The 12,152-nt window shown below is 38.8% G+C and overlaps 1 protein-coding gene across 2 annotated transcripts; it reads right to left on the bottom strand.

Moving 5' to 3' along the window:
* Positions 1-468: 468 nt before the first annotated feature.
* Positions 469-11,784, bottom strand: CCT8 (chaperonin containing TCP1 subunit 8). 2 transcript variants are annotated; one of them, XM_013955309.2, is made up of 16 exons: positions 11,643-11,784; positions 10,131-10,221; positions 9,452-9,531; positions 8,094-8,243; positions 7,660-7,840; positions 6,902-6,963; positions 6,079-6,216; positions 5,488-5,666; positions 4,416-4,482; positions 4,243-4,330; positions 4,018-4,133; positions 2,758-2,829; positions 2,406-2,570; positions 1,885-2,004; positions 1,354-1,452; positions 623-708 (listed from the first exon to the last, which is right to left on the bottom strand). In XM_013955309.2, exons 1-15 carry the CDS (start codon positions 11,700-11,702, stop codon positions 1,360-1,362), a joined length of 1,662 nt encoding a protein of 553 aa, XP_013810763.2. In that variant the 5' UTR covers positions 11,703-11,784; the 3' UTR covers positions 623-708; positions 1,354-1,359. The 2 variants fall into 2 exon arrangements, with proteins under 2 accessions (XP_013810764.2, XP_013810763.2); XM_013955310.2 differs by lacking the exon at positions 1,354-1,452 and having other exon boundaries at positions 469-708; positions 11,643-11,776.
* Between the last annotated feature and the right edge of the window lie 368 nt (positions 11,785-12,152).

Below are 12,152 nucleotides of genomic sequence, written 5' to 3'. Positions count from 1 at the left end.
AAAATTTCCCCTTATGCTTATTTAAAAGATTCTAACACACTGTATGATGTGCCTGACACTTCTCAATAGCTAACTTTTCCCTATGCTATTTTTAAGGCAGCTTAACGGTGGATGTTAGAATAAGATGCATTTAACCACTGTCACATTTTGAGAGCATGGGAACTCTGGAAGAGTGAAGATGAATTAGATGCATGTAACAAAACTGAACAAAGGCATGGACCTGTTACGATGCTTATTTCTTTCATCACATTTGACTTTGTACACTCAAATATTAGTAAGGAGCATAGTGTCACAGCACAATGAGGTCCAGGATAATAAATAAAAGTTTCCAGAAGTTCTCTGCAGCAGGCCTACATTCCACCTTCCTCACCCACCCTCCTACTTTCATCCCCATACAAAGACCCACATGTTCATCTACTTAGTAACAATCACATCAAGCTTAGCTCAAAGAAACTGACTGTTAACACATTTGTAATGACAAGTGCATTTATTGAAGTATTCAAAGTTCTGCACTCTGCTGGACATAGTCTCATAACTTAAAGGTGAGGGAGAACATCATCATGACAGGCCCCAACTGGAATATTACAAAACTCATACGACCATGTCACTTCAGAAGTACAGTTAAGATGTTCAGTCATTTTGGTCTTCATCCCAGTCTTTCTTTCCTGATGGAGGCTTAGGACCACCAGCTGGTTTTGCCATGATGATCTTGAAGGTAACAGGAATATAGAAAAGGTAGAGTTAGAATCAGGTTTTTCCCCCTATATGATGCTGACAGCATTCACTAAATCCATGCAGTTTCTGAATATTATCCACCTAATTGATTCATAAATTAGATATTTTATCTTGAAAATAGCAGAAGCTGAGCCCTGATGCAGAGTAAAAAAAGACAACTTTTACCTCATTTTTGCATGCAATTTAGACCAGTTAGTCTAGGGAAAGTGTAATGCTCAACTAAGCTAACCAGTTACTGGTTTACATGAAGCATACTACAGTAAGCATGAGAAGAATTATTAGCACTGTTGCTTTGAATTCCTGAGTCTATAAACATCATGCTTTTAAAGCAGTGTTCACTAGTCGCACCTTGTTAAAGGTACATTTGTTGCACTTGCTGCAGTGACACTACAAGTAACATACCACTAAAACTGCACTTGGCCTTCTTTCAGTGAAAGCTTGGTTTTAGAAATAAGATTCATTTGCAATGGCACAAATAAGTATACTTATTGTTACATTTCTTAAGACAGCAATGTTGCACACGTGCTCTTAAAAAGTACAGATCAGCTGTGTGATTGTCAATATATTCATGCACGCATTCACACACATATACTTCTCTGCTGGAGAAATAGAGCTTACTGAATACTATTTTTCAGGTTCATCTTTCCAGTCATCCTTATCCCAATGTCCTTTTTGTTTAAGGGCTTTTGGACCGCCTGCTGTTTTTGCCATAATAATCTACAGAAATTTTACATGCAAATATATTTTTGCTAAAATTTCACAAAATACCATACCAATCTAAGACTTTTCTCAGTAAGATTATAACCTCCATTAAATGGGATTTTCACATAAAAATAACATATGGGATTTTCTTGTGATAAATCTCATTCCCAGAAAAGTTTGGTAACTTTCTGGACGTGGTATCAAGTGCTATCAACTGCCAAATCTTAAAAATGCAGCATGTATAGTGCTTCTATGAAAGTGGCAACATTGCACCATTCCAAAATACAAGTTTTTGAATAGAGCGCTACCATTTTTCAGAACTGAGTTTTCAAACATTATGTTTTATGCCATGTACTTACAATACATTCAAGTATTTTGCATCAGTGTTCTGCATATCAAGTTAAAGCAGAGGTTTCAATTTAGCATCCAGATTACTTTTAAGCTTACCTGATCCACTCTTAGAACAGTCACTGCAGCATTTGTAGCCAGCTTGATCCCCCAGCATTTTCCAAGGTATGTGTCTAATACACCAGCTTCCAACATATCCTTCACAGCAGCAGCTTCAGCCTGTCAGACGAGAAAAAGTGGTTTGCAAAGTTTTCTCATGTTTCTACCTATAACTTACTGGGTTTTCAAAGTTATGTGTTTAGAACAAAACAACTTTTCTGATCTTGTCTTCTTCTTTCAAAAAAACCTTCATTTCTAATCCATTGCAGGAAGACAAAACAAGTAATTACTAAAAACTTATTTTTTGCCGTATCAGTTCAATCTCTCATTTACCTCCTACATAAGGCCACTATACTACAGTGATTTTAACTGCCTACTGATGAAATTTTTAAAAGTTATTCTTCTAGACAGTGTAAGAGAGAGCTCTGATAATTTTAAATTAATCTAGAAATGCTTCCTACTGAGAGAAGTACTTATAATCCTTTGTTTCTGAGCACCAAGTACTGTGTGAGACTATTTACCTCAATATCAAATCCAACATTTTTGTTGCCTTCTTGATGCACCGCATAAAGTTTGGAGATGACTTCGTTAGCCTTCACTCCAGAGTTTTCTGCTAATGCTCGAGGAATGGCTTCAAATGCCTCAGCAAACTTCTTGATGGCATACTGGTCAAGCCCAGGACATGTCTAAAGTGAAGTTGAAAACCATTTAGCTTTTCTAAAATGAACACAAAGAGGACCAGAAAGGTAGGGAGGGACGTGTGCATGTTTACACTTTTTTTTAATCTATCTAAGAATATAGTAATATATATGCATATCATTTAATGTATTTTATATATATATACATAAATTAAAAAAAGAAAAAATGTGGTACCTCTCCATAAGATGTGATCTGTTTGGCTAATTCAATCTCTGTTGCACCACCTCCAGGAACAAGACGCTTATCCTGTGAACAAAATGTCCCATGTATTTCTTAAAGCTGCACACTACTTTTACTTTTAGAATGTAAATACTCTAGCAAGAAGAACACAATAAAACTTTACCCCATACAGATTTGTTAAGCACTACTTCAGAACAAATAAGCATTAAGAGTGCTGTCACCAGAATTGGCTCTTTCATTCCAAATGTCTTTTGATAAAAAATAGCTTCTTTCGTAAAAAGAAAACAGAAGTGCTGGTTTTTTTGTTTGTTTGTTTTTAAGTCATTTTAACTCACGACTTACTAGGAATAAAATTCCTAGACTTTCTGATCTTCTCCTTTAACTGTTAAACAGTCAGGAAACAGCATGTAGGAAACCAACCTACTGTACACTGTTTTAAGTTTAATATGTCAACAGGTATCACACATTTATTTTTAAAAATGTAAGTACTTTGTGCATCTTTTGGCAAGTCAGCACTCATTCACAAACTTTCAAACTTTTTAAACAGAAGTCACCATCATAAATCAGGACAACCACAAGACCACAATGTACGTCTGCTTCTGTTCTCTAAATCAATACTCACATGTTGGCACGTACAAGATACTAAGTGTTAAACGACAATTTTTATGTCACTTAATTACACACCTTTTCCTTTTTACCCCCCCCCAAAAAAACAAAAAACACACACAAGTTCACAAAAGCTGATTAGAAAACACTGAAAAATTAAATTATTCTATTTATAAAACCTATCAATGGTATGGGGAGGAAGTAAGTCTTGTCACCCATGAACTAGAAATATAGTCTGCAACCAGTCAGTTCCTCCTGATCCCCAGCAAAACAAAAAACAACCAACCACATACCTAGAAACCAGCCACAGCAGAAAAGCTAAGGAACATTACAGAAGGTTTGCGGAAGTGGTCAAAGACCTGACTGCTGTTTGAAGATAAGTTCATTTCACCATTTTCTAAGACTTGCCTCATAAACTGAAAAACTGAGTTCAGTACATGCTGGGCACAATCTTTTATGTACACTGTATTCACACGGGTGGCAGCATCATACTACACAATCTTCTCTATGCCTCAAGGACATTCCTAAACTGACAACGTAAATACCTGCCTTTGTATCAAGTGATGAGTGCAAAGCAAGCAGGAGACTTGCCTCAAATAAACTGATCCATAGCTCAGTTTTGGCAACTGAACTGTTCAGTTTACTTACTCTTGTGAGTACTTTGAAAGTATTTACACCATCATCCACTGCTCTCTCTATATCATCCATCAGATTGTCTGTAGATCCACGAATGAGTATGGTAGATATGGCACCATCCTCCTTTTCTGTTAAGGAAGACATGCTCATTACTGAATCAAGTTTGTTAGATGTAAAACATTCATGAGTATTGTACTTGTAGAATAGTAGCATTAGGACTTTATAGAACATACATACCATGCTTAAACACAACAACTTGCGTATCCCCAACCTCTGATAAATATACACTATCACAGTGACCCATTTCTTCTAGAGTAGGGGGAGTCTGGAAAGAAAAAAAAAAAAAAGAGTCAAAAGAAGAACATGTTGATAGCTCTCTCTATTCTGTTTCTCATTTGAAAATTGCATACCAGTCTGGGTAGGGCTGTTGCACCAACAGCTTTACATAGTCTCCTCAAATCCCATTTTGAGTTCAACCTTCAAAAAAAAAACAAAAACAAACAAACAAAAAAAACCACCACTTTTTAACAACAAGTTTCCAGAACAAATGTTAACACATTCAAATCAATATTCTCTCTGTAACTTGGAAACATTTTGTAAATTCATGATATCAAAATTTAAGGCATCGAGTTACAAAATCCATTCAGGTATTTTTTCCAGTTATAATCACATATTTTCAGGAATTCTAGAGATTTTTCTCTAGCTGTAGTAGTTAAATTACACAGAAATAATCAAAGTTCATCTTACACTGTACAATGCCTGAATTTATCCTTACAACACCTCTGTATTAGATTTCTAATCCTTCTCTGTTTTGCATGAGATCACAGTACCATGTTCCCTTTCCAGAAGTTCAAATTCTTCAGACACCAACAATCAAATAGTTTCCAACAGAGAAAGACCACTTCTCTGCATAAGATGGAAGAGATGCCATCAAAAATTTAACTCTGACATTTTGCAGAATGTTTTTCAAGGATGTATAAACATGCCTAATTTATAGTTAAGAAGATTTAAGGCCCATAAAAATTATAGGAAAGTATTAAGAATTTGTTCTTCCATCCATCAATACATTAGCAACGCAGGGAAGCATATCTTACATCACTGGGAAAGTATCACATGTAGACTGTGGCCGGAGAGAACCGTTATGGTATAATCTCATTTTACCTTTGTGGCCACATCATCTCTCTACTAAATCCACAAATTCTAATACATATGACTTCAGTTGAGCTGGAAAGGCATTTAAACCATTTTAACAGTACAACATACATAAGTTACTCCCCAATTAGTTATCATATAAAGGTGAAGTGCTATCAAGAAACACAAACTATGAACACAACCAAATTGCTGCTAAGGTTTTGCTTCACTAGAAATCCAAATGGTCACCAATACTTTGCATTCAAAGTATTTTGAGAGGCAAGAATCAATATGGTAGGCACATTTCATAAACCTCATAGATAAAACGTTTTACACTGTTTTAGTACTTACCTGACTAACATAAGATTGTATTTGTTGGCATAATGAAGTGCCATGTCTGCCACTTTGCCACCTGTTACTATTACATTTGCACCAGTATCAGCAATAGCTTTGACTTGCAAGTCCATCAGATTTTCTTCTCCCTTACTGAAATTCATCAGCTCTTCAGCATTCTTTATAAGTACGGTGCCCTAGCAAAACAAATACACTATTATCAATTCAGTATTAACTACATACATACTTAAAAAAATAACTTACATGACAAACCATAGTCTCAACATATTCGTAACACCAACCCACCCTATTTTATGAATTGCTACCTTTCCCAAGCAATGGAGTAGCAAAAGTCAAAGAAAGGCAGTTCAAGCATTTCTAAAAAACTCCAAGGTTCAGACATTTTTGCATTTAATTGGCTCACAAGTAAACTATAAAGTGAAGTAAGCTCAGAAGATTTCTATGAACTTTTTTAAACTAATGAACTGATTAACAGAAGTAACTCAAATATAAATATTCTTGACTCATGGTGATTAAGTCTAAAATAAGAGATTTAGAACTGCACATGACCATAAACAGATCCAAAACTTATCTGGAGCTTCTACATACCTTAGTTTCAGTTATCATACCATCAAAAGGGCAAGAATACACAGCTATCTTTGCATCTTTAACAGAGGTAACATCTCCTTCAGTTTCTTTTTTAAAAACCATGCCATGCAGTACTGATGAAGCAGAGATACCAGCACCCTGAAAGAAGAGAGGGAACGGAGTAAAGTCACATTACTGAACACTTACTGTCAGAAAGCTGCACTATCCTTAGCAAGAAGCAGTCCTTATATTCATCTGAATGTAGCAATTAAGTTTTTGTTGTAGCAGATGAGACTTATGCTGATTCAGCAACATCAAACATTGTCTTATGGTTTCACATCTTAAGACAAGTTCTCTGAGAGCACTGATTACAGCCTGCAACATACACTTTCTGTGCTCAACTTTTTACATATTTATTAGCAGGGAATAAAAATGGGCAGGGGAAATTCATATTAGATGTAAATTTGGTCCAATTCTACAGGCCATATTAAGGCTTAATATCCCCATTGACAAAAACAGCGTAAGATCAGACTAAGAGGCAGGCTAGAGGAACGGTAGCGGTCTAATCATGTGAATGCTTCTAAATCAATATCCCAGTGTATAATTAAGTTAACAGATCCAATTTAATTTAAACCCTCAACGTTCATGATTCCTGTCCCTGAAACTAACTACTGGACTCTGAAGTATTTTAAAACAAGGATCAGTTTCCAGAACTTAATTATGCATGCTACAACTGAACAGAGATTAGAATAGACAGTTTCAAAATTCAAAGGTCTAAAAATTAACTCCCTACATTAAACTTTTGAGCTTAATTCTACAGTAAAGCTAGCTGTGCCCAACTTACCACAATTTTGCACACTCTGATATTGTCAACATTGAAATGACCAGAATCAGGGAGAATAGAAACTGTTTGAAAATAAAAAAAAGAAGAATTTGTGTTGCTTAACGAAGTAAAATAGTTCCACCATAAACAAAGCATAGAGTTCTTTCTGAGTATTAGAATTCAAATATTTGGACTACCTCTTTAAATTTAAGGCAATTATAATCCATTAAAAACTTGCACCAAGAGATGAGCAGAAATTTTGTTTTAACAATATAACAATCAGAAAGCCACATTTATTCAAGCTAGTCAGTTAAATTAAGTCTGAACGTCTATTTAAACAAGGGTTGAGTCTGACCCAGAATATTTTGAGGAAACACTTAAACTAGACATGAAGGTTATTTCTTGAGGTCTAAAATGAGAAATCCACTACTCATTACAACTACACACTCTTGCTTTCATTGTTCCGTGGCTGCGACTAGTGAACAGCTTCTCTGAAGTGTAATGCATCTTCCTAATGACAAAAAAGATGAAGACTCTGTTTCTGCTTGAAAGAAAAATCTAGTAGTAAGCTATTTCTACAAACATTTACTAGAAAACATAGACCTTATCTGAGCCACAACAATTAACATGAGAAAAAAAAGGTTACACTCATTTCAGAGCCTAATTTAACCTGATAAACTAACCACACCTTTTCAGCTTATATGAAGATATTAGTAATGATTAAAGCTCAACCTACACCATTTTCTAAATGCATGCACACATCAGTCTTGCCCACTTACCACAGGCCTGCGCAATAAGTTTTGCCAGAAAATTTTCATTGCCATACTGTTTACTCATCACCGAAGTGTGCAACAAAGATGCTACTTCTTCAACATCTCGAAGGTTCTTCGCAGAACAGCACACCAAGTCAGGAAGAATTTCTAGGGCTTTCTTGCAAGCTTTTTCATATCCTTCAATCACCTGTGCAGCAAGCAACAGAATTTCACTGTACCACATCACTATACATTCATACTGTGTACATCTCCTCTTGAAAGGGCTATAAAACTTTAACAAATGAAAAAGCTTACAACTGATGCAATCACACACAGCAAAACATATACTATTATTCTTCATAAATCTTTTATCTAAAAATCAGTTTGGAAGGAATCACAGTATTATACTGACCAATAACTGTCTGAATTCAGGCTACATCGATCATAACAAAATAACTTGCCTCTGACACTGATAATCCCATTCTCAGAAGGTCCTCTGCTAACTCCAGAAGGACTCCAGCAAACACAAGGACAAAGTTTGTTCCATCTCCAACTTCTTGCTCTTGCATATGGGAAGCCATCACAATCATTTTTGCAGCAGGATGCTGGACCTTTAAAAGAAGTTACATATCTTAATTTAGCTGCTAACATCCCACTTGGACTACAGCTCTAGATTTTTCCATGCTTCATGTACAAACTCTTTGATTTCAAGTTATATCTAAACATACCAAGAATGCACAAGAGAGCGCAGTACAGATTAAGTTAACTGGGTAATTTCCATAGTAAACAGAAGTACTGCATCTATGAAAATTTCACAGAACTTAACAATTCCTCTTCAACATAAATTACACACCCTTGTTACTTGTTTTCTGCTATTTTGACAAGATCCAGGGGCTTCACAATCAAATTTTGCAACAGGAAAGCAGCCTGACATTTTGACCTCCAAACTGAGCTCAGATATGCCTAATTTTAGAGGTCTACACTGTGTGTTAATTCTAATACTTTGCCATCTGCATAGAGATCAAATTGTTTTCTCTTTCAAAGTGTAATAAAAATACATTATTCTTGAATATATTTAGAGTACCTACCATCTTATCCCAGAAAGTCACATGAAAGACTCATTAGATTAACTATTTTGCAGATATTTTTAAAGAACTGAGACTTGCACATTTTTTCCACTTATACTGAATACAAACACAACACATTAAGGAAATGTACTTAATACCGCTCTGAAAACAGTTTCACATTTGCATTGCTTTCTTGCTATTATTCTAGAATACTATTTCTACCCCTAGACATAGAACTTAGATATTATGATAGTAAGAGAAAAGTCAGGACAGGTCAGTTTTTCCATAATTCTTCTATCACTTAATTCACAAAAGGATGCTGCTACAGCTCCATACCATACTACCATATACCATACTCCAACTACCATGTTCTAAGCCAAAAGGAGAATATAGCAAGGGCCAGTATCAGGCAATTAACAGCTGTTTCGTTCAGTGTTTTCCAAACATTGTATTGTTTAGACATACTCTTCTCTAAATCTACACTGGTTTGGGAGAATAAAGGAGGCAATTACTAAGCATCTGCAACTGCTTAATGCTGCTTTACAGAAGAAGTCTATTTCTCACCTGGAGATAGTCCATTTACTGTACACACTCAAATCCAGTGAAAACTTAGATGATTTACAAAGTGACATAGGTAGGTCATTGGGCAGATTGACGCAAATTTCCTTATTAACATTCAGAACTGTAGTGGTCCATACTAAAAGAAACACTAGTTCAGCATAGCTGAAATCTTCCAAAATAAGAAAACTTACCTCCAGCTCTCTCAAGATAGTAGCAGCATCATTTGTAACAAAAAGCTTCTCCAGATGATTGATAACCATTTTGTTCATTCCTAAAGAAAAAAAAAAATTGTTTATAAAGTGCATGTGGTTTTGTATACAGATACTGTTTCATAATCAGAATATTTTAGGTATATCTTATGCATTAAAATGTTAGTCCTGTTTTGTAACTTTTTAGGAGAACCTAAAACATATTTAGGTTTGAGAGTGTTACATTAGGAAGAAATCATTCATGTCTGAATGAACAGTTTTCTCTTCAGAAATGCTCATACATTATATAATTAAACAATACTGGGAATATCTTTTGTTTTAGTATGTTTGTCGAACACAGTACACTTATGTTCATTAGGACTATCTACCCAGTTATTGTCTCTCCTTTAATTTTGTAGGTCTTCAGCATAGCAGTAAGACAATAAAAAGGACAGAGTAATCGTACAAAGACGGACAAAGGCAGTTATACTACAAAAACCTTAAGAGTCAACTAAACAAAAGCTGTAATCTTTATATACACCAAAACTGTATTTAGAGCTTAATAGCAAGTCCAACGCGTTTCTTCAAGAAACAAACAGTTGCTTCTTCCTCAAAGTAGGATTAGCCTTTGAACATTATCATTTTTCTCAAAAACATTACAGTGATGTTAGAATTTATTTACCATTTGGTCCATAAGCTGTACGGGTGGTTTGAGCAAGTTCTTTGCATGCCTGGATGTTCCTGTAAACAGCTTCTTCAAGTCCTGAATAATGCTAAAAAGAAAAATGTTACCAGCTTGCAAAGGGGCAAGGTTTTGTGAATGTACTGTTTTAGCATACACTTTTTATTCACACCTCTGTATTCCACAGAGATCAATTAACTCTGTTCTGTATTCAAACATACATGTATGGTATGAAAAAATCACAATGATTTGGGAAATATTTGTGATTGAGAAACTAATCAACTCAGCTTCCATTTGGAAACCTTATGAAAAGAAGGGATCCCCAGAAAGAGCCTAATGGGCAGAAAGAGCCTAATGAGCAGGGAAACAGTACTGTGCGCTTTCCTTCAGAGAGGACAGAAAAGTATAGGCAGGTATTCTGCAAATACAAAACACCTCAGGGGGCCAAGTGCTTCCTTGTTTTGTGAAATACAGCTCCTGCTGTTCTGGCCTTGAACGTTATGTTAAAGAACCAGCATCTGTGCTATTCTGCTTCCCCCTACCCCTTTGAAGTATGCTATTCCCTGTCACCAGAAAAGATTCTGTAAAGGAAATATAGGGCTTTCTGAGTTGCCTAATTGCCCTTTCCATCCAATTAACATCAGCATTCATAAGTTTCATATTTTTTTTCAGAAAAAATAAAATAAGGTTATTTTCTGCCAGCTTTCTCAAACTAAGCTTCTGTTCTATCAAGCTTATTTCTTGATGACTGTCAAAACGTATGTTTATTAAATTCGTTTAGTGTTAAGCATAACTATATGGAAAATACTTGGCTATTTTGCAGTACCTTCTTGCAAATAAAGGAACAGAAAACAACCAAAGAATATATGGAGTAAGCACTCAGATCACTTCAGAACTGCTCCAGCTCTAGGGCCCGGTCGCATTTCGCTGACCGCCACCCGCAAAGGCTCCCTGAACCAAACGTCCTCCCGAAACCATCCTCAAAAGGAGAACACGCAGCGCTTCGCTAGCCAGAGCCAGCGCCGCAGGCGAAGCAGAGCAAGGGCGACCAGGAAGAGGCGCGACCTGCCTGCAGTTAGCGGCCCCGGGCGCCCCTCGGGGAAGCGAGAAGGCGCCGAGCGGCTCAGCGGGCGGCGAGAGGCAGCGGCAGCGCCCCCGGGCACGGAGAGCCCCGCCGCCGCGGGCAGGGCGGCCCCGGCGATCGCGCCCCCCCCCCCCGAGCTTTCTAGAAGGCCGCGTGCGCCAGGCCCCTCTCCCTTCTCCCCCCCAGCCGCACGCCAAGAGGCGGTGCGGACTCTGGGGAGCGGTGCCGGCAGGGGGGCAGCGGCAGCCTCCGCCGCCGGGCGGGGAGCACCAGGCCCCCGCTCCGCCCCGCCCGCAGAGCGCGTGGGCCGCCGCTCCCAGCCGGCCTTCCAGAAGCTTCCCCGCGCCGCCATACCGCCCCCTCCCCGCCGCCGTCGGGAAGGGGGCCCGGGGCAGGCGGGAGCAGCGCCCGCCCGGCGCCGCTCTCACCTTCGCGCCCTCCTTGAGCATCTGGGCGAAGCCCGGGGCCTTGGGGACGTGCAGCGCCATCTTCGCTCTGCTCCGGCCGCCCAGCCACCGCCACGCGCCAGGGACGACGGGAGAGTACGCACGCGCGCCACGGGCGCGGGACTCCCCCCAGGGGGGAGGAGTTGCTCCCCGGGAAGGTCGATCGGGGGCGGGGCCGGACCGCCCGCGCGCGGGGAGCCGTTGGACGCCCTAACGGCCGCGGCGGACCTTGGCCCCCGGCGTCTGGTTGCCGCTTTTCCTCCGGGTTTGCGGTGGGCGCCTTGGAGGATGCGGTCCCTCTGGCGGAGCCCTTGTTTCTCTGCCGGAAGGGCTTCCTCAGATCCGGGTCTCATAAAACACCAGCTAGGCTGATGCATTTCACTCCTCGCAGTGCAGGCTACGCAAGTCAGAAACCCTCTTAACTGAAAGTCTTCTCCTCAGATAAGACCTCTGAGTTTCTGAAAGAGGATACGGCGTTATAGAAGGGGTAGC

The sequence above is a fragment of the Apteryx mantelli genome, chromosome 1 (genome assembly GCF_036417845.1).
Source record: "Apteryx mantelli isolate bAptMan1 chromosome 1, bAptMan1.hap1, whole genome shotgun sequence".
In the NCBI taxonomy this organism is placed as follows: Eukaryota; Metazoa; Chordata; class Aves; order Apterygiformes; family Apterygidae; genus Apteryx; species Apteryx mantelli.
This window is presented reverse-complemented; position numbering and strand designations above follow the sequence as displayed.

Excerpts from the sequence above, each read along its gene's own strand:
- CCT8 (XM_013955309.2), bottom strand. The coding sequence starts at position 11,702 with ATGGCGCTGCACGTCCCCAAGGCCCCGGGCTTCGCCCAGATGCTCAAG. Across the intron at positions 6,964-7,659 it reads ACTTATTGCGCAGGCCTGTG|TTTCTATTCTCCCTGATTCT; the intron begins GTAAGTGGGCAA and ends ATTTTCAAACAG. Across the intron at positions 4,331-4,415 it reads CAACAGCCCTACCCAGACTG|ACTCCCCCTACTCTAGAAGA; the intron begins GTATGCAATTTT and ends TTTTCTTTCCAG.